General features: G+C 49.8%; 1 protein-coding gene across 1 annotated transcript; it reads right to left on the bottom strand.

Moving 5' to 3' along the window:
- Positions 1-5,252: 5,252 nt before the first annotated feature.
- Positions 5,253-18,771, bottom strand: SSC4D (scavenger receptor cysteine rich family member with 4 domains). Its single transcript, XM_081557803.1, has 11 exons — positions 18,408-18,771; positions 15,908-16,138; positions 14,296-14,331; positions 13,738-14,043; positions 12,801-12,878; positions 11,650-11,964; positions 8,906-8,983; positions 8,260-8,334; positions 7,833-8,144; positions 6,901-6,969; positions 5,253-6,274 (listed from the first exon to the last, which is right to left on the bottom strand). The coding sequence occupies exons 2-11, from the start codon at positions 16,071-16,073 to the stop codon at positions 5,958-5,960; spliced, it is 1,752 nt and encodes a 583-aa protein (XP_081413929.1). The 5' UTR covers positions 16,074-16,138; positions 18,408-18,771; the 3' UTR covers positions 5,253-5,957.
- Between the last annotated feature and the right edge of the window lie 9,116 nt (positions 18,772-27,887).

Here is a 27,887-nt window from a genome sequence, read left to right as displayed (position 1 = left end):
AGAGTCTCATTTGGGGTAAGCTGTTAGGGCTAGAGTAGAGAAAATAAAAATAAAAATGATGTGGGAATGTGCCTGTGTATGCAGTGGTGGTGATGGTGGCCCTGTGTGTGCATGTGAATGTACAAAAGGGCTCTTTAAAAACAGGATATGTAGGGACTTCTTGGTGGTCCAGTGGTTATGACTCTGAGCTTCCACAGCAGGGGACCTGGGTTCCATCCCTGGTTAGAGAACTAGTATCCCACAGGCTGTGTGGCATGGCCAAAATAATAATAATGGACATGAGTTAAAAAAAAAAACCAGGGTATCTAATTTTTAATTTTCAGTTGTTTGGTTCTTTAATGTTGTTCTTTATATTTATTTATTTGGCTGTGCTGGGTTTTAGTTTCAGCACACAGGGATCTTTGATCTTTGTTGTGGCATGCTGGATCTTTATTTTTTAACATTTATTTATTTATTTATGGTTGTGTCAGGTCTTAGTTGTGGCATGTGGGATCTTTCGTTGCTGTACACGGGCTTCTCTCGAGTTGTGGCACCATGTGGGTTCCAGAGCCCATGGGCAAGAGGGCTTAGTTCCCCCGAGGTATGTGGGATCTTAGTTCCCAACTACAGATCGAGTCCGAGTCCCTTGCATTGGAAGGTGGAGTCTTAAGTACTGGACCACTGGAGAAGTCCCTCAGCTGCTTGTTGAATGCTTCCTCCAAGTCAGTGGCCAAGCATGCACCATGCGCAGCCTGGAATTGGTGGAACTTTGGGGGTGAAGGGCTTAGTCAGTGAACAGGTAAAGGGGGAGTCACAAAGGAGGTAAAAGCAGCTGGGAGATTCAGAAATCAGCAAAAGTCAGGGGGACTTAGCAGGACCTAACCTCCATAAGGGGCTTCCCTCATAGCTCAGTTGGTAACGACTCCACCTGCAATGCAGGAGACCCTGGTTCGATTCCTTGGTTGGGAAGATCTGCTGGAGAAGGGATAGGCTACCCACTCCAGTATTCCTGGGCTTCCCCTGTGGCTCAGCCAGTAAGAATCCACCTGCAATGTGGAAGACCTGGGTTTGATCCCTGGGTTGGAAAGATCTCCTGGAGAAGGGAAAGGCTACCCACTCCAGCATTCTGGCCTGGAGAATTCCATGGGCTGTGTAGTCCATGGGGTTGCAAAGAGTCGGACACAACTGAGCGACTTTCACTCACTTCACTAACCTCCGTAAGAATTCCTGAGATTTTTGGTAGGGATCCTCGGTATCCTATTTTGATGGGCCCTTTTAATTAATCTTAAGAGGCAAGGTGCAGTCAGGAAGTTGAAAGATGGGGGAGATGTCCAAGAGGCTCATTGCCCTTAGAATAAAACTCCTCCCTGTGGCCCAGAAAGCCCTGAGGGGTCTGACCCTTACCAGCTTTCTTGACTTGTCTCTTGGCACTTTGCTCCAGTCACAGTGCCCTTCTTGCTGGTCCTTCTGCAGGCCAGGCTAAATCCCTAGTGAAGGACCTGCAGTGGTCTACCCTAAACCTTTTCATGGTCAACAAAAGGCTCATGGCTGATTCCCACCCAGGCCCAGCTCAAGTCTCACCTCCTCAGAGGCTTTCCCTCACCATCCATTCCCTCCCATAACACTCTGCTTCATGTTCTTCGTAGCATGAATCACTGCTCTAAATCTCTTGGCTGTTGATTTGTTCAGTGGCTTATCACGGGACTTGCCTTGAAGGTAACCTCTGGGCCATGCAAACAGAAACGGATCTAGATCTCTCTGCGGCTCTGCAGCCCCAGAGTCCAGCCCAGTGCGCAGACTAGCACACAGGTGCTCCAGAAATATTTGCTCAGGTCCTCTGTTCACTGGCCAAATATTATTTGAGCACCTGCTGTGTATGAGTTCTTGCACACAAAGTTGAACACAACAGCCCCAGCCCTAGGAAGCCACAGCCAAGTCAGAGCAGTCCGCTGAGATGCGGAGGTCGGTGCTGTCCCTGGGCAGGTACAGGGTGTGATGGGGGCTCCTAGTCCCAACCGTGGGTGCGGGAGAGGTACCCATGAAGGCCTTCTGGAGAAAAGGAAAGCTGAGCCATGAGGCTAAATAAAAGTTGACTAAGGGGGAAGGAGGGGAGAGGGTGACGTGTATTCCAGGCAGAGAGAACAGCATGTGCAGAGGCCCGGTGGGAAGAAAGCCCAGACATTAGAGGAACTGAAAGTAGCTCAGCCTGGCGAGATCCTGGCACCAAGTGGTGATGGATGATGTCAAAAACACAAGCAGGGCCAGTCTGTGCAGGAGACTTTGTAGACTAAACTAAGGAGTTGAGCAAAGGGCCTTCCCTGGCGGTGCAGTGCTAAGACTCCATGCTCCCAATGCAGGGGGCACAGGTTTGATCCCTGGTCAGGGAATTAAGATCCTGCATACCATGTGGTGCAGCCAAGAAAAAAAAAGAATCTTAGCTTCCAGTCCTGCGTCTACTCTGCAAACCTGGATAAGTCATTTCCCCTCTGTGAGCCTCAGTTTTCCCTGTCTGTAAAAAGGGATGCTTGAGTTGAGCACTGATGGAAGCACTTTGTTTAGATGGGGAAGGGGAGTCCAGGGTGGGAAGCTGTGATAAACGTCAAGACAGTGGAGAGGCATACTAGAATGTGGGTGTACCTCAGTCAGTCAGTCAATTCAGTTGCTCAGTCGTGTCCGACTCTTTGCAACCCCAGGGACTGCAGCACGCCAGGCTTTCCTGTCCATCACCAACTCCCGGAGCTTACTCAAACTCATGTCTTAGCGAGTCAGTGATGTACCTGGAGAGGTAATAACCATGGGCTGTGCAGAATGATAGTGTGCTACACTCAGGTCTGGGGCTCTGGGTGGCTAGAACATCCCTGTTTCTCTGCCTGACACCCTCCATTCTTTGGTGCTCTCACAGTAGGTGATGAGCACACATCCTTCTACTCGACCATCCTGAACTAGAAGCCCCGACTCCCTGAATTCTTCAGCATTGTCATTCCTTTCCCTCCTCCAGCCCTCATCCCTCCAGTGACACAGTGGGTTGCAGGGCGCTCCCTGACAAATGGAGACAAAACCAATACTGCCAAGAGCTGATGGAGTTTGGAGCTTAAGTGTCTGCCTCGCTCTTTGGCTGGCAGCCAGGACTTGGGTTTGGAGCCTGTGGGAAGCAGAATAATGCCTTCCCCCCAAAGTTGTCCATGTCCTAATCCCTGGAGCTGGTGAAAACGTGACTTTACATGGTTAAAGAGATTGTGCAGATCTGGTTAAATTAAGGACCTTGAGATGGGGAGATTATCTTGGATTATTCAGGTAGGCCTGATATAATCATAAAAGACCTTTAAGGATGGAAGAGGGAGGCAGGAGAGTCAGAAAGAGATGAGATGATGGAAGCTGGGGTCAGAGTGATGCAATTGCTGACCGGAAGGAGGTCCTGAGCAGGCATGGAATGCAGGCAGCCTCTAGAAGCTGGTAAAGGTGAGGAAATGGATTGTCCTCTGGATCCTCTAGAAAGAAAATCGCCTTGCCAACACTCTTGAATTTAGCCCAGGGAAACCCATTTCTGACTTGTGACCTCAGAAACTGTAAGATGATAAATTTGTGTTGTTTAAAGTCATCAAAAAAGCAAGAGAGTTCCAGAAAAACATCTACTTCTGCTTTATTGACTATGCCAAAGCCTTTGACTGTGTGGATCACAATAAACTGTGGAAAATTCTGAAAGAGATGGGAATACCAGACCATCTGACCTGTCTCTTGAGAAACCTGTATGCAGGTCAGGAAGCAACAGTTAGAACTGGACATGGAACAACAGACGGTTCCAAATAGGAAAAGGAGTACGTCAAGGCTGTATATTGTCACCCTGCTTATTTAACTTATATGCAGAGTACATCATGAGAAACGCTGGGCTGGAAGAAACACAAGCTGGAATCAAGATTGCCGGGAGAAATATCAATAACCTCAGATATGCGGATGACACCACCCTTATGGCAGAAAGTGAAGAAGAACTAAAGAGCCTCTTGATGAAGGTGAAAGAGGAGAGTGAAAAAGTTGGCTTAAAGCTCAACGTTCAGAAAACTAAGATCATGGCATCTGGTCCCATCACTTCATGGGAAATAGATGGGGAAACAGTGGAAACAGTGTCAGACTTTATTTTTTGGGGCTCCAGAATCACTGCTCATGGTGATTGCAGCCATGAAATTAAAAGACGCTTACTCCTTGGAAGGAAGGTTATGGCCAACCTAGATAGCATATTTAAAAGCAGAGACATTACTTTGCCGACAAAAGTCCGTCTAGTCAAGGCTATGGTTTTTCCAGTGGTCATGTATGGATGTGAGAGTTGGACGGTGAAGAAAGCTGAGCACCGAAGAATTGATGCTTTTGAACTGTGGTGTTGGAGAAGACTCTTGAGAGTCCCTTGGACTGCAAGGAGATCCAATCAATCCATCCTAAAAGAGATCAATCCTGGGTGTTCATTGGAAGGTCTGATGTTGAGGCTGAAACTCCAATACTTTGGCCACCTCATGCGAAGGGTTGACTCATTGGAAAAGACCCTAATGCTGGGTAGGATTGGGGGTGGAAGGAGAAGGGAACGACAGAGGATGAGATGGTTGGATGGCATCACCGACTCGATGGACATGGGTTTGGGTAGACTCCGGGAGTTGGTGGTGGACAGGGAGGTCTGGCGTGCTGCAGTTCATGGGGTCACAAAGAGTCGGACACGACTGAGCGACTGAACTGAACTGAAAGTCACTAAATTTGTGATAATTTGTTATGGCAATGAGAGAAAACTCATACAGAGCCTGCAGGCTAATGTGGAAGGTGGGGTTTTTTTTGTCAGTTGCGATTGGCAAGTCATGCACCCTGGGGCTGAGAGAGGCTCTCGCAGGATCCCCCATTTCTCTGTGGCCCTGGGGCTCCAGGTGAGGTACCCCAAGAGTACTTCCTTTTCCCCATCATCCTTTCTGCCTCCTGTCAATTTTTTCTCTTCTAGTCACTCCACTGCCGTGACAGCCGTGTTTCATGGCCTTGAGCAGACCCTTTCGAGGACCCAGATTTCTGTGATCGTAAAAGTGAGGATGGCCCAGGGGACCTTCTAGGGGCCTTCCCCACGGCCTGACACTGAGTCAGCATTTCCAGGATGTGATGGGCCTGCGGAAAGCTTTTTGATGATGCTCTTGACCCGCCCTCCATCCCCCAGTGGGTTTCCTCCAGAGTCCTAACCAGAGTCTTTCCTACTGCCACAAACAGTGCACTTAAGCCCCAACATTGACCTTGGTTAAAAGACAGGGTGGGAGTAGGGGAACAATGCTTTATTGACTTGGCACCTATGAACGGGTGGCTACAGGCCCCCAAGGTTCTTTGCGTCTGCAAAATGGAGGCTCTGTCATAGGGGCAGCAGAAATCAGAGTTGCTGGTTCCAGCTGCAAGGAGGGGCCACTGTCACTGCTTTGGCCCCTTCCAGTCCCCTTGTCCAGCCAAGCACCACCTGGCCCTCTTGGAGCAGGCAAGGGCAACGACCCCGATTCTTCTGCAGCCTTTGGCAGTCTAAGGTCAGAACTGTAGGCCTCTCCTGCCTTCCCTCTTCTTGAGGATTCCAAGATGAGTAGAGGCGGGAGGGAAGGGATATACCCCATTTACAGCTGAACCTTCTGGAGCACAGGCCAGGAAGGCTGGGTCAGGGTTCCCGTAACGGGACCCCTGCCAAAGAGGACAGTTAGGAGTTATTCACTTTCCACCACTTTCTGTTTGAGCTGAGCAGAAAGTGGGAGCTTTCACTGAACTGGGCCCACCATAGGTGATGACAGTGAGGTCACACACTAAGTTGATGGGCTATATGCTTCCCTAGGCAGGACTACACCATTTGCGCAGGCTCTCTCCCAGGCAAGGGGAGGGCAGGGCAGAGTGAACTGCTGCTGTCACAGGAGGAGGACTTCCTGGAGGAAGAGGGGCAGGCCACAGTAGGCTCCCAGAAGAGGTGGTCTGCAGAGTGAGCTGGGTCATGCTGGCTGGCACAGGACACTGGCATCCTCGCTGTGGTCACAGTTGTGGGCATCCCAGCGGATGTGAGAGCACAGCAGCAGGGCACTCTCATCCCCACGGCACTTGACATTGTCCAGGAGAATAGGGCCTCGGCCTGGGCCGAAGTGGGCCTCACCAGGGGCTGCCAGAGCCTGGCCACAGCCCAGCTGGCGACACAAGACACCAGCTGCCCGCAGGTCCCAAGCATCATCACAGACAGTGCCCCACCGCTGCCCTAGGAAGAGCTCCACACGCCCCTCACATCGGTGGGCTCCGTTGGCCAGACGTAGGTGCCCTGTTGGAGGACAAGGCCTGGGGCTGGAAGGAGCTGGCTCAGGCCAGACCACTCCCAAGCTAGGCCGGGGGAGGGGTAGTTAAGAGGAGACAAAGGGTAGTGGTTTGGGACACCTCACTGCCCTGGGAGCCACTGGATGAGGGTAGACAAATGAAATAAAATAAGATGGGCATCAGGAGAATGTGTACAAGCCCTTGTGGAGCACTCTGTGCATGCTGGGAGCTCCATGTCTGCTTTCTCCTTAGTTGTCTGTTCACAATCCCAATACCTCAGCCCTACGGCTGTTGTCAAATGAGATTGTCCCCGAAGGTCATCACCATCTCCCCTCCCCTCTGGACTCCTCAAATTAAAGCCTGAATTCTTTCATTGATCTCCTCAGGACAGGAACCCCGTCCCTTTATTTTGGTCCCAACTCTAGAAATCTCTTGATTGCTCTAGCTTAAAACCCCCCTCCCTCTTTCCAGACATCATGTCTCTATTGATGAGGCCTGAGACTAGTAGGAAAGGACAGGGTTCTAGGACCTGGTGCAAATCTGCTGAGTAACCTGGGGCTGTGACCTCCCTCCAGATCTGGTCCCTCCTACCCTGATGCCTCCACCTCACTCTTAGGGACTGTGAACACCTACCGTCCCTGGGCCGAGGAGTGGGCACCCGAGTGGTCTCAGCACCTTCCTGCTGGACTAGCTCCTCTGGACCTAGCTCAGCAAGGACAGAGAAAGAGGTGACTGTGACACTGGGAAACCAGTGCCTTGAGACCAGGTCACCTCTTACCCTCCAAGGGAAGTCTGATCTAGGCTCAGAAAGGACTTCATGGGCCCCCGCTCCTTGGAACAGAAACAGGGGTTGTGTTTCTCTCACCCTGGGCCCAAAACAGAGCTCTCTGTGGCCAAAGCTACCACCAGGGCACCAAACAAGGGCGAAAATATCAATTCCCACATCCGTCAATAAAGAGACGCATTTTTAAATGTGTCGTACTCTGCAAATATCCCTTTTCCAGTGACTTCCCAAGTGACAAACGTATGATCAACTCTCCTTGCTAACTAGAGCTTTTCGGATCCTTGACGCAGCACAGCAAAAGCTCCCCGACCACGCCCTTGACTGACTCTCCCACACTGTGCTCCGGGACTTCGGACTCAGCTCGGGCCCCGCCCCGCACTGCCGCAGAGGGCGCTCCCTTCTCGGCCCCGCCCATGCTGCGCAGCCGCAGAGCGAGTGGGCTCCACCCGATGGTGGGCTCCGCCTCTTACTGCGGAGCGTGAACTCTCCCGCCCCGCTCACGCTGCAGTGCTGCGGAGAGCGCTCACGCGCGACCCCGCCCATTTCCCAACGAACCCCGCCCTTCCCGCGCCGCAGAGCGTGCCTCCGCGAGGCCCCGCCCATTCCTCAGGGCCTGCTCTTCTCGCCGGCACCGCGGTACGCGCCAGCGCGCGGCCCCGCCCATTTCACAGCAGGCCCCGCCCATGCCTAAGTAAGCGGCTTGCGCGGCCCCGCCCACTTCTCAGACGGCGCTCCGCCTCGCCCGTGCCGCAGTGCACACGTGGTTCTGCTGCGGCCTCACCTGAGCAGAGCGCGCCAGCATCCTCATGGTGGCCGCAGTTGTGCTGGCCCCAGCCCAGGTGGAAGCAGTCGCTGAGGCGGGCCTCCGTGCCGGCGCAACCCACGTTGTCCAGGAGCACGGGGCCGCGGCCGTATCCGAAGTGACCGAGGCCCGTGGCGCCCAGCGCCGGCCCGCAGCCCGCCTCGCGGCAGGCCACGCGCGCGTCCGCGAAGTCCCAGTCATCGTCGCACACGGTGCCCCAGCCCCCGGCGTACAGCACCTCCACGCGACCGCGGCACGGGCCCGGGCCACCCACCAGCCGCAGACGCCCGCCTGCAGGGCGCACAGGCCCGCGGCCAGAGGGGCTGGGCTGGGGCCGCTGGCTCCCTGGCAGAACCCCGTCCCCACCCTCTCCCACCCGCAACAGAACCCCTGCCCTGCCACTTACTCTTCTTCCCTGCCGCCCAGGCGGCAGTGGTGAGCAGTGCGGGCTCCTTGGAAGGCAGGGCACCAACTCCTGTAGCTGTAGAGACAAGGCATCTAGAGCGTTTGAATGGGACAAAGGGGATTTCTGGCCTGCAGCAGGGCACAGGGCGCGCCTACGGAGGTGTCCCACCTCTACCACGCCTTCACTCTACTCAGCCTCAATTCTAGAGTTACCATATTGTCTGCTGTGGAGCGGTCCTCAGGCAGCTTGAAGGGAATGAACCAAATCCTACTTCCAGATTTCAGTGCCAATGATAGTTCCAGCCCTCACTCCAAAAGTACTTCTACCCTTCATTCAACTTGTATCTCAATTTTCACAAGTCCCCTCGATTTCCAACCTCAGCACCCCACTCCACCCCACCCCTGCCAAATTTTGTTTCAGAGCTTTGAAGAAGTGCCTCCTCCCACCCTGCTGAACTTTTCAGAGCTCTGGATTTCATCCTCGCTCCATCTGCTCATCCGTTCTCTCACCCACCTCTTTACCATCTGGTCAAAAGCCTTGGCCTGCTAGCCTGGGCCCGCTCCCCATGGATCCAGACAGTCTTTCCAATTCCCAGTCCTACCCACCTCACCCCTACCATTCCAGCGTGGAGGGCAGGGCTCCTTACCCTCTGGCTCTGTGTGCCAGGCCCAGTCCGCTCTTGTGGCCGACGGTAGCAGTGCTGTGAGAGTCGGGTGGCCCAGGACTAAAGTAGGAGAGAAGGGAGTGCGATCAGAGGCCAAGGTTCTGGTTCCTGGAGAGGATGAGAGGGTTTCCCTGGAGAAGACAAACAGGTTTTACTTCCACAGCTGGAGGCTCAGCCTCAGCTGGGGTCCAAGGAAGTCTGCCCCGTTTTGCCAATTCTGGTCATTTTTTGTGCTGCCTAGGCGTACACTCTACAGTTTATACAACGCTTTCACAGGCATGTTTTCATTTCTTTCCAGGGTTCTCAGAAGCCCAATGTGTGTCCAAGTTGGGGAGATAAAGAAGGCCTTGCCCACCAGGGAGGGCCATGCACAGTCCTGAGGGGCTGCAGAACAAAACTCACTATCCCCATCTTACAGATAAATAAGACTAGAAGGGGCAAGGGGCATGCTCAAGATTATGCAGCAAGGTTAGCTGAGGCTTTGCCAGGGCTCACTCTGCCTCACTGGGCCTCAGCTTTCCCATCTGTAGATGGGATTGATGGCTCCTGGTTTGCTGTGAGGCATGGGCAAGCACTTTATATCTGGCAGAGTGGAGTCCATCTGTAGAGTGCCACTGACAGCCCTATTATTTCTATTTGTTCAGAAAACCTTTCACTGTGGAAGAAGGACCAGGTGAGGGGAAATACTATCATAAGAGAATCAGGATTGAAGAGATAGGGAATTCTGGGGACATACCTGAGTTTCAGTGAGAGAATTCTGGAGTATCTATGGAGCCATTTTAAAGCCACTATTACTTTACTCCGAAGTATTTCACAAAGAGTGCTTAGTTCTAAACTAGATAATCAACGAGAACCTACCGTATAGCACTCAACATACTGTAATAATAACATATATGGGAAAAGAATCAAGAAAAATCCATGTATATACATGTATATATGTATAAGTATAGTCTAAGTGTTCAAAGAGTCAGACATGACTGAGCATGCACACACATATGTGTAACTAAATCAGCGTGCTGTACACTGAAAAGAATTACAGCATTGTAAATAGACTATATTCCAATATAAAATAAAAACTAAACTTAAAAAGAAAAAAAATGCCAATGATTAAAAAAAAAAGAGTACTTAGTGCCAGAAACTCAGCAGTGGCCACAGGACTGGAAAGGATCAGTTTTCATGCCAATCCCAAAGAAAGGCAATGCCAAAGAATGCTCAAACTACCGCACAATTGCACTCATCTCACACGCTAGTAAAGTAATGCTCAAAATTCTCCAAGCCAGGCTTCAGCAGTACGTGAACCGTGAACTTCCAGATGTTCAAACTGGTTTTAGAAAAGGCAGAAGAACCAGAGATCAAATTGCCAACATCCATTGGATTATCGAAAAAGCAAGAGAGTTCCAGAAAAACATCTATTTCTGCTTTATTGACAATGCCAAAGCCTTTGACTGTATGGATCACAATAAACTGTGGAAAATTCTGAAAATTCTGAAAGATGGGAATACCAGACCACCTGACCTGACTCTTGAGAAATCTGTATGCAGGTCAGGAAGCAACAGTTAGAACTGAACATGGAACCACAGACTGGTTCCAAATAGGAAAAGGAATACATCAGGGCTGTATATTGTCACTGTGCTTATTTAACTTATATGCAGAGTACATCATGAGAAACGCTGGGCTGGATGAAGCACAAGCTGGGATCAAGATTGCTGGGAGAAATATCAATAACTTGAGATATGCAGATGACACCACCCTTATGGCAGAAAGTGAAGAACTAAAGAGCCTCTTGATGAAAGTGAAAGAGGAGAGTGAAAAAGCTGGCTTAAAACTCAACATTCAGAAACTAAGATCATGGCATCTGGTCCCATCACTTCATGGGAAATAGATGGGGAAACAGTGACTGATTTTATTTTTGGGGGCTCCAAAATCACTGCAGATGGTGACTGCAGCCATGAAATTAAAAGACGCTTGCTCCTTGAAAGAAAAGTCATGACCAACCTAGACGGCATATTTAAAAGCAGAGACATTACTTTGCCAACAAAGGTCCGTCTGGTCAAAGCTATGGTTTTTCCAGTAGTCATGTATGGATGTGAGATTTGGACTATAAAGAAAGCTGAGCACGAAGAATTGATGCTTTTGAACTGTGGTGTTGGAGAAGACTCTTCAGAGTCCCTTGGACAGCAAGGAGATCAAACTAGTCAATCCTAAAGGAAATCAACTCAGAATATTCATTGGAAGGACTGATGCTGAAGCTCTAATACTTTGGCCACCTGATGCAAAGAGCCAACTCATTTGAAAAGACCCTGATGCTGGGAAAGTGTAAGGTGGGAGGAGAAGGGGACAACAGAGGATGAGATGGACGTGAGTTTGAGTAGACTCTGGGAGTTGGTGATGGCCAGGGAAGCCTGGCGTGCTGCATTCCATGGGGTCGCAAAGAGTCGGACACGACTGAGCGACTGAACTGAATTAAGTGCCAGAAAATTCTGGAGACATTTTTGGAGTACTGTTAGACAACTCTGGAGTGGGGTAATACTGCAGTATTACATAATCGTGGAGTCTACTAGAATTTTCTGAGGCACTTCTAGAGCAGTACTGAGAAATAAAAACTAATTTGGGGGCCCTTTCGAGGGAGGTCAGGGAAACATCAAGCCACTCAACATCCCGGTCCCCTCCGAGGCCCCCTTCCCGGTCTCCTGCTTCAGGACCCGGCCCCGCCCCCAACCCCGCACCTGCGCAGAGCGCGCCGGCGTCCTCGTGGTGGCCGCAGTTGTGCACGCCCCATCCCAGACTCAGGCAGGCTGCTAGACGGGGCTCGCCGCCTTCACAGTGCACGTTGTCCAGCAGGATGTGCCCCGTGCCGTAGCCGAAGAAGGCGTTGGTAGTGGCTGCCAGGGCCGCCCCGCAGCCCAGCTGGCGGCACACCACTGCGGCGTCCGGCAGCCCCCAGTCATCGTCACACACGGTGCCCCACAGGCCACCGTGCAGGATCTCCACTCGGCCCTGGCACGGGCCTGCGCCCCCCACCAGGCGCACGCTGCCCTCACCTGGTGATGGGGGCGGGGGGGGGGGGAACCAGGAGCATCTCCCGCAGGGCTTTGCTGCCCATCCCCTCTGCATACCCGTAATACATGGTGTTCCAGGATCTAACACCCAGGAAGACCTGCTCACCCACTTACCCCCAAAGCACTGCCTCCTCACAGTCTAGATTAGGGGTGCTTTTTGGGATCTGAGGATAGAACCCTATGACTCTGTCACTTTCTGCCTGCCCTTGTCCACGCTCTCCTGAACTGTATAAAATGCGCTGATTCCTTACTTCACAAACAACTCTGCCTCCAGGAAGCCCTCCCTAATCTCTGATGAATGGGATCCTCTTCCTCCTCTGGATTTCCTTGTCTTTTTATCTGTCCTTTAAGAGAATTTTTCATTTTTTTGTTCTAAGATCATTATCAGCATTTCTATGTATATCTGACTCTCCCATTGGATTAAGCTTCAGCCCCCACCTCTTTTGGAGAAGGAAATGACAATCCACTCCAGTATTCTTGCCTAGAGAATTCCATGAACAGAGGAGCATGGAGGGCTACAGTCCATGGGACCACAAAGAGTTGGACACGAGTGAATGACTAACACTAGCCCACCTCTTTTATTTTCTCCAACCTTGTGCTGACTATTTTTATCATCTCACTAGAATGAATCCTCTTTCCCTATCCAGACAGTGAGCAGCCTGGGGGTGGGGGTTCAGGGGGCAGAGCAGGGGTGAGGGAATGACCAAACTCACCCATCAGTAATCCCTCTCTTCCCACTGCCTAGGGTAGGATTTGGGAGATTCCTCCTGGATCCCTCTCCTAAGACCCAGGTGGTCCCCCACATTGCCTTTACTTACCTTTTCCATTCTGGGGTGTTGTAGGGCGTGCCCTGCTGGTTAACACTCTCCTTGTTGGGGGCTGTGTGGGCAAGAATTCTGGGGAAGAAGCAGGGTGGAAGGGAGGAGGATGTGGATCTTTCTGTTCTCCATCCTCACACACACAGATATGTGAGGGGCAGGGTATGGACCCCTAAGGTTCCTGACCTCGGGGCTTCTGGCCACACAAAGAGTCAAAGCTGAGGACGCTGTGTAAACGAGGAGAAAGGGCCGCCTGAGTCCTGAAAGCAGTAGCTTTAGAGGAGTTTGCTTTAGAAGATTTCTTTCAGTTCTTGGTTTCTTTAGTTTTTAAAGCAGCATCGCATCACCTGAGAATTTGTTAGAAATGCAGCATGCAAATTCTCAGGCTCCATCCCAAATCTGAAGAATCAGAAATTCTGGGATGGGGCTACCATCTGTGTTGTTGTTTTTTTTCTTGTGCCATGCAGCACGTGGGGATCTTAGTTCTCTGACCAGGAACTGAACCTGTGCCCCCTGCACTTGGAGTGCAGAGTCTTAACCACTGGACCACCAGGGAAGTCCCACCATCTGGGTTTTATAATGAGCCCTCCAGCTGATTTTCTTAAAAAACAGAACTACTGCTTTCGAGGTCAAAGCCTCCCAGAGATTTGTTGCAGGTCTATGCCAAGTGGGCCTTAAACCACCAGACCCCAGTGGTGTGGATATTAAAATGGGAAGGGGGCTGGGACGATCGAAGCCCTCTGTGGAAGCACGGCAGGGCCCAGGCTCTTGACTTCCAGGCTGGGGGTCTTCCCCAGGACTGTGTACACACTGCAGCTGCTGGCTTGGTCTACACTGGGACATTCTTACCTCTGGGAAGTCCCTTCACGTGTTTAGCCCACAGCCTTGCTGCCCGGCAGTCTGTCTGCCCTTCTGGGTCACAGGCTGTCCCGCTCACCGTCACACAGGACCGCCACGTCCTCGTAGTGGAAGCAGTTGTGCACGCCCCAGCCCCGGCTGCCGCACTCGCTCAGGGTGGCTTCCTGCCCGCGGCACTCCACGTTGTCCAGCAGGATGGGGCCTCGGCCCTGGCCGAAGGCGAGGGGCCGGGGCACGGGCAGCGCCAGGCCGCAACCCAGCTGACGACACACCACGTTGGCATCCACCACGTCCCAGTCGTCATCGCAGACGCTGCCCCAAGAGCCCCCATGTAGGACCTCCAGGCGGCCCCGGCAGCGGCTCGGGCCCCCCACCAGCCTGAGTTCTGTGGAGAGAGTTGAGCTGGCACGGGGTGGTGGGGGGGGGTCACTGGGCCCTACCTAGAGGATGCCCACCTTGCCACGAAGCTGTGGGGACCTTGGGATCAGTCCCTCCTGGGCTTATTTTGCCCTTTCTGTAAAATGGGGACACTGGAGCTGTCCCTTTGCATCTTGAGTAACAGAGGTCTTCTGAGCAACTGAGTGTTTTAGGAGCGAGAGTTGGGGAGAAGTGTGGGGGGAGAGGCAGGGGCACTTACCTGGAAAGGGCAGTGAGGTGGGCTGTAGGGCACCAGCTGGAACAGAGTGAGGAAGAGCATTGGCCCCTCAGCCCCCTCCCTTGGCCCCAGGAATACAGCCTCCCCTCCAACCCTCCCCTCCAGTCCTCACCATCCCCCCTTCCTTGTCACTACCCCTGCTTTGCCAAAGCCCCTGACTGCCCCAGCTGGCCTTCTAGCTTCATCCCTCACCCATTGATCCATGGGCCATCCCAGAGAGATCTGCCTGAGACCCAGACAGGCTGATCCCATTCCACTGCTGGATACATCAAAGCCTCCCCTTTTCCTGCAGAAGTCCCGGACCCTAAGCTTTCTGTGCAAAGCCTTCTAGGATCTTCTGACCAGCCTCACCTTCCTTCTTAATCTTGCATCAGTCTGTAATCTTGCCGTCTCCTCTGCTCACCCTGCTCATTACAGCCCTGCAGATGGAGCCCCCTCCTATGGGAAGCCTTCCTGGAGCTCTCAGCTAAAAGGGCTCTCTTTTTCCTGGGAATCTCTGGGTGCCATATACATACCCCTTTCCAGGCCTTCTGCCCAGTGATATGGCCAGGTCTGTGTCATCTGGGTTTCCCCCAGAGCTCCCTGCCCAGAGTTTGTTACTCCCCAGATGCTCAGTAGCTTTGCCTTAAGGCTGTAAATTAACTTTGTGATTCATTTTGGTTTCCCCCTAAAAAGTTTACCTATGTAAGTCTTTCTGGTTCCTTTGGGTTTCTTTTTTGTTTTTTTTTTTGGTTCTGGTTTTTTGGTCATGCTTTGTGGCATGTGGGGTCTTAGTTCCCTGACCACGGATAGAACCCACACCACCTGCATTGGAGGCACAGAGTCTTAACCACTGGACCACCAGGGAAGTCCCTATCAGTCCTTCTGCTTCAGCTCTCACATATGTATATGTCAGCACTGTGCTCATTGCTTGATGTGGCCTGGCTCACTTAATCATTAGGACAACTTTTGAGGCAGCTTGTATTTTGCAGAAGGGAAAACTTCAGGTTTAGTGAGGTCAGACCACTTGCTCAAGGCCACATAACAAGAGTGGAGCAGGAATTCTAACCCAGATAGCCACACTCCTCTTCACCATACAATTCTGAGCACATGGCCTAAGAAGGAAACTGGCCTGGCGTGAAGTTAGTATCCCATAGTAGCCCCTCATTTGTGCACAAGCTTCTCAGACACAGCCACATACCTTACCTTACAACCTCAGAGGCATGTACTAGTGTACCCATTTTACAGATGAAGAAACTGAGAGTCAGTTTCTTTTTTCCTAAGTTAGGTTAGTCCCTAGGTTGTTTGATTCCATCTGTTCCACCAGCTGGCTTTCCAACAGCCATTGGTGAGCCCATGCCCTTTCCCTCCTTCCCTATTTCCAGTATCCTCATGGCCTAGACTGTGTGTGTATTGAGCCCTCACCTTTAACACAGAGCTGTCCACTCCCCCAACTCAGACCTTAGCTTTCATCAACCTGGGGCAAATATCAGAGCTGGAAACGATGTTGGAAACCACCTCGTTTACAGGCCACATCCCACCATAATTTTACAACTGGGAAAGCTGAGAGTCAGAAAAGGGAAGGGGAAGGGTGAGGGGGTTGGGGGGCACTCACCCAGTGGCAACAGGAGGAGGAAAGACAGGGCTGGGGGGAGAGGGGAAGGGGCAGCGCTCCTGTCTCCGGGCCCCCATCCCCTGCTCCTCTCATCAGGCTGGGGACCAATGTGCATCTCTGCTTCCTTGTGTGTCCAGCCAAGGGGTGGTCTTTCCAATGGTCCCATCAAGGGGTGGTGAGAAGTCACGGCTGGGACATCTGGAATTAAAGGTTCCAGGTCTCTTCTTCCAGCTGGAAGGGCCCAGGGAGAGCTTTGTGAGGGGATCGGGGTGGGGAATGACATTTCCACTGGGGTTTAGTATTCTGAATGGAGGCAGTGGTTGGAGGATGAGAAGGATGGAAATACTCATGGTAACTCCTCATGAGGAGTTAGGTCTGGCTGAAGCAAAGAGTGTATGAAAGCAGGTGGTAGGAGATGAGGTTGGAGGGTCATGAGATCCCAAACCAAGATAGGTCCACACGGCTGTGCCAAGGGCTTTGAGTTTTTCCTCCAGGGCAGCAAATCCCAAAACAAACTGCTGATGCCCCTGGTAGCACAACCTACATCATTTTGTGGGGGAGATAGATGGACGTTTACTGTTGCCTTAATTTTTTCCTTTTGCAGTACATTCTGTTTATGACAAAGGATTGTGGCTTTCCATTGATCTGCAACAATATCAGGTTTCCCTTTAAAGTTAATTAAATTTTAAATTATTTATTTATTTTTTTTGCTGCACCGTGGCTTGTGAGATCTTAGATCCCCAACGAGGGATTGAACCTGGGTCCCAGCAGTGAAAGTGTCAAGTCCTAACTGCTGGACTGCCAGGGGATTCCCTACAGTTAATTTAAATCAGGGAAAAAAAAAAAATGAGTCAATGTAAAGAAAAAAACATCAAGAAGACATGGTTCCCATGAGTCACAAATATGCAAAAATGGTGTAGGACTGGAAATTTAAATGCCATTTGGGATGCTCTGCCCTTTTGAGGTATGAAGCCCTGGGAGATTATTTTGTTTAATTTTGGATTGAAGTTTACAAGCCAAGAAGAGCATAAATCCTAAGTGTAGAGCTCAGTGAACATTCACACCATGTCACCAGCATCCCAGTGTGTGGATAATGATTGGATGGTTGTGACGGGGGCGGTGGAGGGGTGGCTGATTTAGAAGATGGTTTTGTTTAAGGGACTTCCCTGATGGTCCAGTGGCTAAGACTCCATGCTCCCAATGCTAAGGGCCCAGGTTCGATCCCTGGTTAAGGAACTAGTTAGATCCCACATGCTGCAACTAAGACCCAGTGCAGACAAAGAAATATTTTTTGTTTAAAAAAAGAGAAGATGATTCTGTTTGAGATACACTGAGACTGAGGTGCCCAGGGACGTGGGTGCCCCTCTAGCAGGAACCGCCCCCCCATCTTTCCCTGGCTCTGCCTCCATCCTGGCGGACAAACAGTCTGGTTGGGGAGAGGATGAAAATCTATCTGGATGTGGACACAGGGTTTTCAATACTCCATTCATGGGGCCCAGTACAGCCCCCAGTGGAATAATCAGCTTTTGTCCTTCTGGGGACAGATGGGAGATGGGAGTCGAGAACTGTGAGGAGGGGGAAACTGTGGTCCAGGCTTTGCTGAGGGGACTCCACAGTGACCTGGGCCTGCCCCTGCCTCCCAGGCCTGGAGGCCACCTACCTCTCAGGCTGCTGGGACACTAGCCCCCCAGGTCAGGGTAGCCCCTGCTCTGTAAGTGTGGGGACAGACAGCTCCCAGGGAAGCTGGCAGGGAATCCTGAAGTCCTCCTGCTTTATCCCCCATCACCCTGGCCCCTGGAATGAGAGAGGGGGACCCCTGGTCCGGACCATCACTGACCTCAAGTCCTAGATGACCCAGGAGCTCTCAGTGGGCCTCATGGAGGCTGCGTCATCTCCGGCTCTGAGTTTGGTCCTGCCTTACACTCGGGAGACCTTGGTCAAAATGAGGCTTAACCATTGCCAGTCCCCGCAGATCATGGGTCCCTCCCTACGCTGTAGTGGTGCACCTGTTGCCCTGAACTGTCTCTTTACAGTGCAGGCAGGCCTCATCCACAGTGGTTCCAAGCATCGGTTCCACAATCTACTAGCTGTGACCTCATCTCACTGAGCCTCATTGTTCTCACCTGTAAAACGGGGCTAGGAATACACTTAACCTCTTCCAGTTTTTGCTAGGATACATGAGCTGAAGTTGATACAAAGCTTAGCCCAGTGCCTGGCCTGCCGTAAGTGTGGTCGCTGTTATTACGATTACTATTTCCCCATCCAGACTGGGGACCGTTGAGGGCAGGGATCAGGGCTTATCTAGTGGCAGCACCTGGCAAAGGATGGGTACTAAGGAAACATTGAACGACTGAATGAAAGTTAGGGCTGCAGAATCACAACACCGAAGCGGTCAGAGGGGCCTGGGAGGTCATTACGGACAGCTTCATCTCTGACCAATGGAAAACCTGTCACACACACTCATACTCACACATGCCAGCAAAAGTGAGGAAATTCATACCTGTGGGAAGGTTCTAGGCTCTTTCTGTTCCTTCTTTTATAGTCAATCCGAGGTCAGATCCCTTTATTCTGTCTCCAGAAGTTTAGGACGGGGAAGGATCTCCCAGATGCAAAGCAGCACAGACCTTTCTTTTCTTTCCAAAGTTGGGAGGTGAGCAGAGGCGAAGTCCCTGTCCATGGAGCTGGCTGGTGGCCCCAGCCTGTCTCCACTCGACTTTAGGGGCAGAGGGAGGCAAAGAGAGAGCAGAGGTGGTCTGCAGGGTCTGGAGCAGTTCCCAGGAGGGGGACCGGGCTGAGGAGAGCTCTGGGGTGGAGGGGGGCAGACGTGGACTCTCGGGGCCAGGCAGCCCCTCCTCCCCCCACCCCCACCCCAGGGTTCAGGTTTCAGAAAGGCCTGGCTAGGTCTCCACCCCTTTGTAGAGGTGCCAAAAGCATGCCTGTCTCCTGCAACAGCCTCATTCAACCCTTAGTTCTGCTCCTGGGACTGCCCTTGACCACATCCCACCTGGGTGGTTTGGAAACGTGATCGTAGGAGCCAGAGTGGGCTTCCCACAAAGGCAGAACCTCTGATTTTGCTGCTGGGTTTTTTGCCTTGTTGTGGTTCTTTTGGTTCTGGTACCTTTGGGACTTTGTGTTAGTCACTCAGTTGTGTCCAACTATTTGTGACCCCATGGACTGTAGCCCACCAGGTCCCTCTGTCCATGGGATTCTCCAGTCCCGAGTACTGGAGTGGGTAGCCAGCCATTCCCTTCTCCAGGGGATCTTCCCAGCCCAGGAATTGAACCTGTGTCTCCTGCATTGCAGGCAGATTCTTTACCATCTGAACCACCAGAGAAGCCCTTTGGGGCTTTTTAAATTCCTGGTAACATGCAGAAGGCAACGGCACCCCACTCCAGTACTCTTGCCTGGAAAATCCCATGGACAGAGGAGCCTGGTAGTCTGCAGTCCATGGGGTCGCTAAGAGTCGGATACGACTGAGTGACTTCACTTTCACTTTTCACTTTCATGCACTGGAGAAGGAAATGGCAACCCATTCCAGTGTTCTTGCCCGGAGAATCCAGGGACGGGGGAGCCTGGTGGGCTGCCATCTATGGGGTCGCACAGAGTCAGACACGACTGAAGCGACTTAGCAGCAGCAACAGTGCCTAGCTCAGCAATGTGTTAAAGAATTTTTGCCTTATCCAGGTAAAAGAATAACACGACATCAGGAATGTTCTTCGTTGGCCACACTTGGTGACTCGGTGTGTAGTTCAGAAAATAAAGATGGAACCTTTGTGAGTCCTCTTAGGTTTACAATAAAAAATGTACCGTGTGAGAAAAAAAATAAAATAAAATAAATTCCTGGTAACAGATAGTGGCATGTGGCTTAGTCTGTAGCTTATAGCTTCAATCAAATGCTGTGCCGGAATTCTGCACCATCCTGGGAGGGAACCACAAACTCTCAGAGCTGGAGGGGCCCTGAGAGGCCTGGCAGGGTGATTCCCAAACCTGGATGTGCCTTCACATCATCCCCGGCCATACTTTAAAAATATATACAGGGACTTCCCTGGTGGGCTAGTGGCTAAGACTCCGTGCTCCCAAGGCAGGGGGCCGGGTTGGATTCCTGGTCAGGGAAGTAGATCCCACGAGCCGCGACTGAGCGTTCACATAGACCCAGCTAAAGATCCGCGTGCTGCAGCGAAGACCCAGTGTAGCCAAATAAATAAGGAACAAATATTTTTTAAAGTACGTATATATACATGTGTATACGTATACACACACACACACACACACACACACACACAGATTCTTGCCCTTACCACTTTTGCCCCAGAGATTCTGATCCAGTAGCTGAGGGTAAGGGTCCCCCAAAAGTGTATTTTTGAAAATCCATCGAGGCTTAAACAAGTTGGGGGAGCAGAGTTCTAACCCAAGCTGTTTATCGTGCAGGTGGGAAAACAGACACCAAGAAAAGAAAACAGAGACACAGTTCTGTGCAACCTCAAAGGACTTAGGTCCCTGACTCTGGAGCCTGGCCTTGCTTCCCGCTTCTCAGGAAAAGAAATTTCTCTGGAGGAGAGGTCTGCCATCACCTCGCTCCCAAACCTGCACCCCCCTCGGATGCTCGGTTGTCCTTCCTCCTCCCTGGGCCTCAGGGTGTGTTCCCCCGCAGTCCAGACTCCATCGTCTGCTTTCCCAGGGACCTCCCTCTCTCCATCTGTGCCTCTTCTCCCGTCCATGTTCGGCTGCTCTTTCCCAACTAGACCCTTCACATGGGACTTCTAAACAAACTCTGGTCTCTGTCATTGAAAGCGAACAACAGAAAACGCTTTCCATCCACGTGGGTTGGGTCCTCAGGGTAGCAATGGCCCGGCCCGGTATCCCCACCCTGCTTTGTCACTGGCGGGGGACGGCCGGGAGGAGTGTATCCCTGGCTCCAAGGTGCTACAGATGGAGGCTGTTGGCTGACTGCACTCCTCGGGGCTCATCAGCTTCTTTCTTGCAGGGAGAGCCGAGCAGAGCATCGGCATGGCTGCCCCGGCCCCCACGTCCCCTCCAGCTGCTGCCCCATCCCTCTGCTCCCCATCGCAGCCGAATTTCCCCTCAAAGCCATCTGCTTACCCACCTTCATTTTTTTTTTTTTTAACCTCTCACTCGCTGGTCAGTTAGTTGGTGTCAATCTGCTTTTGGTCCTTAGCATGCCAAGCACCAAATCTTCCCTGAGGTTAACAGTAAAGGCATGCTTCTCCCCTTAAGGGGCACGATCATGTCCCTTTTGCTCTCAGGACCAAAACATCTTCTCATGGCCATAGCCTGGCTAAGAATTCTATTAGTGTGTAATAGGGGGGAAAAAGTGCCGGGAACAATTACCGTTTCTGCTCTAGGCCTTGTGTTACCTGATACCTCAGAAGTGTTTTTTTTGTTTTTATTTCAACTGAAGCATGGTTGATTTACAATGTTGTGTTAGTTTCAGGTGTATAGCAAGGTGATTAAGGTATATATGTCCTTTTTTTTAAAATTTTATTTTTGGCTGCACTGGGTTTTTGTTGCTGCAAGAGCTTTTCTCTAGTTTGCAGAGGGCAGGGGCTACTCTCTAGTTGCGGTGTGTGGGCTCCTTATTGCGGCGGCTTCTCTTGTTGCTGAGCACAGGCTCTGGAGCTCGCAGGCTTCAGTAGTTGCAGCTCCTGGCTCCAAGGCACAGGCTTAATGGTTGTGACCCATGGGCTTGGTTTCCCCACGGCATATGGAATCTTCCCAGACCAGGGATTGAACCTGTGTCCCCTGCAGGTGGGACGGGTGGATTATTTACCCCTGGACCACTTGGAAAGTCCTATATGTATATCCTTTTGCACATTCTTTTCTCCTACAGGTTATTACAAAATATTGGGTAAGTTTCCTCAGAGGTGTCTGACACTCATCAGTTACAGTGTTTTGGCTGTAATGGAAGATGCAAATCAAAGTTACTCAAAAAGAGGAGGTGGTGTTTTTTTTGGCCTCCGTGAGAAAGTGAAAGCGTTAGTCACTCAATCGAGTCGGACTCTTTTCGACCTCAGGGACTCTAGCCCACCAGGCTCCTTGCTATTTCCTCCTCCAGGGGATCTTCCCGACCCAGGGATCAAACCCAGGTCTCCTGCACTGCAGGCAGATTCTTTACTGTCTGAGCCACCAGGGAAGAGGGAAGGCCATTTCAGGACTGGTCAATTCAGTGGATGGACATCATCAGGGACCCAGGTCTACTCTGCCGTCTTCAGCAACTTGCTCCTCCCTTTGGCTCGGTTCCCTTATGACTCAAGATGGTGGCCTCAGTTCTGAGTAGCTCATGCATAACCGACAATGTTCAGAGCCAGAAAAGAGGAAACATCCCCACCTTGTGTCCTATTTTAAAAGCTGAGAAGACTTTCCCAGAAAACCCAGAAGAGAAATCCCCTCACGTCTCACTGGCCAGATCCAGTAACTTGCCCGTCGCAAAGCACGATTGGCAAGTAGATGGGAGCCCTAGGCTCAGTCCTAGCCTTTTTCTCCATCCATACTCCCTGTCTAGGAGACTTTGAACAAGCTCCGGGTGTGCAATTTATTGGTTTTGAGTATACTCACAGAGTGGTACAACCATCACCATTATCCAATTGCGGAACATATTCACTACCCCCAACGAAACCCTGTGCTCATTATCAGTCAATCCCTTCTCCCCCTCCTTCCAGCCCTTGGCAGCTGCTAATCTACTTTCTATCCCTATGGATTTGCCCGTTCAGGGACATTTCCTGTAAGTGAAGTCCTATAATATGTGGCCTTCTGTGTTCTGCTCCTTTCACTTAGTATGGTCTTCAAAGGTCATTCATGTCGTAGCATGTATCTGTATTTTATCCCTTTTTATGGCTCAGTAATATTCCACCGTATGGGTATACCACCTAAATGAATAGAGATATTGCTATCTAGAATGTGTAAAGAACTCTCAGAACTCAACATTAAACAAACTGAACACACACACACACACACACACACAAACGCAACCAATAATCCAATTAGATGATAGGCAAACCACAGAGACATTTCACCAAAGGAAATATATGGATGGCAAGGAGCACATAAAAGATGTTCAACATCACTAGCCATTAGGGAGATGCAAATTAAGCCTGGGATGAGCTATCGTGACACACGTTTCAGAACGGCTAAAATAAATAGTGACAGTACCAAATTCTAACAAGGACGTGGAGAAATTGGATCCTTCATACATTGCTGGTGGGTACATAAAGTGGTCCAGCCCTCCGGAAAAATAGTTTAGCAGTTGCTTTAAAAACTGAACATACACTTAACATACAGCTTAGGTAAGAAGAAAGTGAAAGTGTTAATCGCTCAGTCATGTTCAACTCTTTGCGACCCCATGGACTGTAGCCCACCAGGCTCCTCTGTCCATGGGGTTTCTTCAGGCAAGAATACTGGAGTGGGTTGCCATACCCTCCTCCAGGGGATCTTTCCAATCCAGGGATCGAACCCAGGTCTCCCACATTGCAGGCAGATTCTTTACCGTCTGTGCCACTAGGGAAGCCCAAGAATATTGTAATGGATAGCCTGTCCCTTCTCCAGGGGATCTTCCTGACCCAGGAATCCAACTGGGGTCTCCTGCGCGGCAGGCAGATTCTTTACCAGCTGAGCTACCAGGGAAGCCCAGAGGGTTCATGGGGCTTCCCTGTACATTTCTTTTCTTTTTTAAAAAATTTATTTATTTGGGTCTTAGTTGCGGTATGTGGGGTCTAGTTCCGTTGCCAGGGATTGAACCTGTGTCCCCTGCATTGGGAGCACAGAGTCTTAGCCGTTGAACTACCAGGGAAGTCCTTCCCTATACATTTCTTTGTAATTTCCTGTGAATCTATAATTAGTATTTCAAAATAAGACATTTTGTAAAAAGTCATAGATGACTTACAAAAGCAATACAGATTACCCTTGCAAAATAAAAGCAAAAAAGTTTTTAGCACTTCTCAAAATCATCATTTTAAAGTGTGAAAATGGATTCTGACAAGCGGTTTTCCCTGGTGTGAGAAACAGCAGGTGCCCAGGGGGTTGATTCACTGATTTACCTTCTCAAAGATCCTATGGAGGAGACTTCCCTGACTGTCCAGTGGTTAGGAACTCCCAGGTTCCAATGCAGGAGGCATGGGTTTGATCCCTAGTCGGGGAATTAAGATCCTGCATGCCGAGGGGTGAGGCCAAAAAAAAAAAAAAAGATCCTTTGGAAGCAGCTGGGCTTGGCTGAATAGTAGGAAAACCTGGTGTAAGATGTGTGAGTAGATCTCCACCAGGGCCCCAAATTCTGGAATGCCTTTGCCGACTGGAGCTGCTCTTCTGCCCCCTGGGAGGGTGGGGACATCCCAAAACTTTGATGACTTCATTTAGGATAGTCATGAAAAGAACTCCTAACTCATTTCTTCTCTTTTTTTTGGCCGAGTGGCCTGTGGACCTTAGTTTCCAGACCAGGGATCAAACTCCGGCCCGTGGCATTGAAAGGGTGCAGATCCTGAACGAACCACTGGCTGTTGCTGCTTAGTTGCTCTTTGAGACCCTGTCGACTGTAGCCCGCCAGGCTCCTCTGTCCACGGGCTTCTCCAGACAAGGATACTGGAGTGGGTTGCCATTTCCTCCTCCAGGGAATCTTCCCGACCGAGGGATCGAACTCACATCGCCTGCACTGGCAGGCAGATTCTTTACCACTGAGCCACCTGGGAAGTCCCTTAACTACTAAACCACCAAGGAATTCCCCTAAGCACCTCCAACAGCCCTGCCTATTCGGAGGAAATCTGTTGCATTAAATCATACAACAGTCCACATCACCCTTCCTCCTTGGTGTGTTTTTCTAGGCTGAAGTGGGAGTCCGTTGCAACCCGTTGTTGGGAAATGAAAGTCCCATTATGAGATACGTTTGCACGGTGACAAAATGCAGTTTCCACAGAATACACAAAAGTGAAATCAGAGGATAGAAGAGACGTGCCCTGTATCGCCCCCTTGAGTCACTGAAATTTCGTTCTTTGATCTTTCCATGGACTTCCGCCAGGAGCATGTTTGGGGCAGCACTGGTGCTGATGGAGAGTTCTGAATGACCAGAAGTGGAGACCATTATGTTTATCCAGCCCTTTATTTCAGAAGCAGCCTGAGGGTTACCAAGGCAAAAACATCCCAAGGGATGTGCCTTGTATTGGGCGACCGATGGTGCAGAGGAAGCTTCTGGCAGCAGCTGCTGCAAGCAGGCCCTCTTGGCTAGAAACTGGATTTTTTTTTTTTAATGAAATATTTTAAAACTATTTTGTTTTATTTTTAAGCAGAAAAATACATTTCACAGAAAATTTACCATCTTAACTAGGTTTTTTTATTTTGCTCTTTTTTTTTTTCCTCTGGCTGCACCGTGTGGGGTGCAGGATGTGGGAATCCAATCTTAGTTGCCCAACCAGGACTCGAACTCAAGTCGCCTGCAGTGGAAGTGCAGAGTCTTAACCACTGGACCACCAGGGAAGTCCCATCACATATACCTTTTGACCCACAAATCCACTTCTCAGAATTGATCCTAAAGAAATATCTAAGCAGATATGAAAAGATAGATGGACAAGGAAGTTAGAGTGTAACAGTGGGAAAAATCACAACCATCCACATGTTCAGCATGAGGACGTTGGTTGGATAAATTGTGGTTACCTCTGTATAGTGGTCTATTCAGCCATCAAAAAGAATGGAGTGATTTTCAGCATGAAAAATGTCCTGTACATCTTATGAGAAAAAGCAGATTTTGGAACAGTGTACAATATAATCCCCATTTTAAGTGCATGTTTAAAATAATCTTTTGGAATAATTTTAGGTTTACAGAGAAATTGCCAAAATAGTACACAGATTCCTATAAATTCTTCACCTAGTTTTCCACAACATTAACAATCTTACACAACCACAACACATTTGTCAAAACTGAGAAATTAACATTGGTGCGTTAATATTAACCAAACTCAAGTCTTTATTTGAATATACCACATTTCCCACTAATGTCTTTTTTTTCTGTTCCAGGATCCAATCTAGGATACAACATTGCATATAGTAAGTGTATTTTTAAGTGATTTTATATGCATAGAAAAATTGTCTGGAAGGATTCATTACAAACTGGTAACAATAGTTGGGGGTGGGAGGAGGTGTATTTCATTTTCCCTTTAGACACGTTTTTCTTTTTTTTGCCACACCAAGAGGCTTGTGGGATCTTAGTTCCTTGACCAGGCCCTAGCAGTGAGAGTCCTAACCACTAGACCACCAAGGAATTTCCAAAAGGTAATCTTTAACACTGTAATTAAAAGTCAAAACATGGTACAAAAATCCATTTTTCTTAGCTGTGATCAAGGTGACACACTCATGGACTTCCCTGGTGGTCCAGTGGCTAAGATTCCATGCTCCTGATGCAAGAGGCCCAGGTTTGAACCCTGGTCAGGGAACTAGGTTCCATATTCTGCAACTAAGAGTTCATATGCTGCAACCAAAGATCTGCATCCCTCATGCCACTAAAAAATAAAGACCTTGCATGCCCCAACAAAGACTGACGATCCCACATGCCACAATTAAGACCCAGTGCAGCCAAATATATATGTGTGTGTGTGTATATATATATATACACACACACAATAAAAAGGTCACTCACTCAGTCAAGTGGGCTGTAAATGTGGTACACAGTTTGACGTTTAATAATGAAATGTGAAAAGTTTCCCAGATCCGCTTGCTCTTTATACCCCTAAATCTCTCTCCATTTCTCCCACTGCACAAAAAAATGTGCCAAATCTCAGCACATCAGGGTCTCTCCAGCTAAAGTCTGGCTACAGAATTAATGCAATGGCAGTAGTGTCAGTGTTGTGTGTGTGTGTGGCAAATTTCAGCTGCCCCACAGTTCTCACTATTCTTAATCACACATCAGTTAGTTTGTCTTCCCAGGGTGACAGGTAGAAAGTCCTATTTTTTAAAGCACCTATTGAGTATCTAATATGAATAGCTGGGGGAGACAGGCACGTATCCGTAAATCCTAACCCTTGTTTGTGTTGGAGTTATTTATCTGGGCATGCCTACCCCCAGTCCATACACAATTGTGTGCTGTTGACTTTACTGTAAAGTGTCAGAGAGACAGACAGTAAAGGTTAGAGACAGAAGGACAGGAACTGGAGTCCGATCAATCTGCAATCAAGTCTTGGTTTGGGTGTTCCCTGACTGTGTGACCTTGGGCAACACTTGTCTGAGCCTTAGTTTGCACATCTGTAAAATGGGGCCAATGACACTTCCCTAGATGGGTATAAGGATTAGGGTACCTAGTCCCTGTGTATTATAAATACATGGTGAATGGTAATTATTTTTATTATAGCTATTTTATTATTATTTATGAAAGTGCCTTCAAAAAGTCACCTTTCTCTTATAATTTGTGCTATTTTGTGGAGGGAGGACATGGGGTCATAAGTAGGAAGTACCCTTCACCTCACTCTGCCCTGGGAGGTTTTATTTCCTTCTAAATGTCTTAATTTTTGTTCTTTCACATTCAGCTTTTTGGTCTCTCTAGAATTCATTTTTATGTATGAGATAGAAATCCAATTTTTTCCCCATATGGATAACACTTGTCACAGCCTCTCTCACTGAGTGGTCCATCTGTTCCCCTTGTCGTGTATCATATTTCCACATATGCAAGTGGCTGTTTGCGCTCTCCTGTCTATTCCACTGTACTTCTTTTTTGTCCTAACAGCATGCTGCCTTCGTTACCATGGCTCTATAATACGTCTTCGTATCTGTTAGGGTGTGTCTCTCACATTGTTCTTTTTCTTCAAAAGTCTTGCTTTACGGCCAAGTAAAGGGCCAACTCAGCCCTTCCATATAAATTTTAGATTAGTTTTGTTAAGTTACACACACACACACTCACGCACACACATGGGCGCACACACACCAGCTGTTGGGATTTTGACAGAGCTTACAAATTAATTTTGGGAGAACTGATATCTTTGAGATTGCATTT

The sequence above is a fragment of the Giraffa tippelskirchi genome, chromosome 13 (genome assembly GCF_054371585.1).
Source record: "Giraffa tippelskirchi isolate mGirTip1 chromosome 13, T2T-mGirTip1v1.2.pri, whole genome shotgun sequence".
Taxonomy (NCBI): domain Eukaryota; kingdom Metazoa; phylum Chordata; class Mammalia; order Artiodactyla; family Giraffidae; genus Giraffa; species Giraffa tippelskirchi.
This window is presented reverse-complemented; position numbering and strand designations above follow the sequence as displayed.

Excerpts from the sequence above, each read along its gene's own strand:
- SSC4D (XM_081557803.1), bottom strand. The coding sequence starts at position 16,073 with ATGGGACCATTGGAAAGACCACCCCTTGGCTGGACACACAAGGAAGCA. Across the intron at positions 14,044-14,295 it reads CACCTCACTGCCCTTTCCAG|AACTCAGGCTGGTGGGGGGC; the intron begins GTAAGTGCCCCT and ends CTCTCTCCACAG. Across the intron at positions 8,335-8,905 it reads CTGGCACACAGAGCCAGAGG|CTACAGGAGTTGGTGCCCTG; the intron begins GTAAGGAGCCCT and ends TTGTCTCTACAG.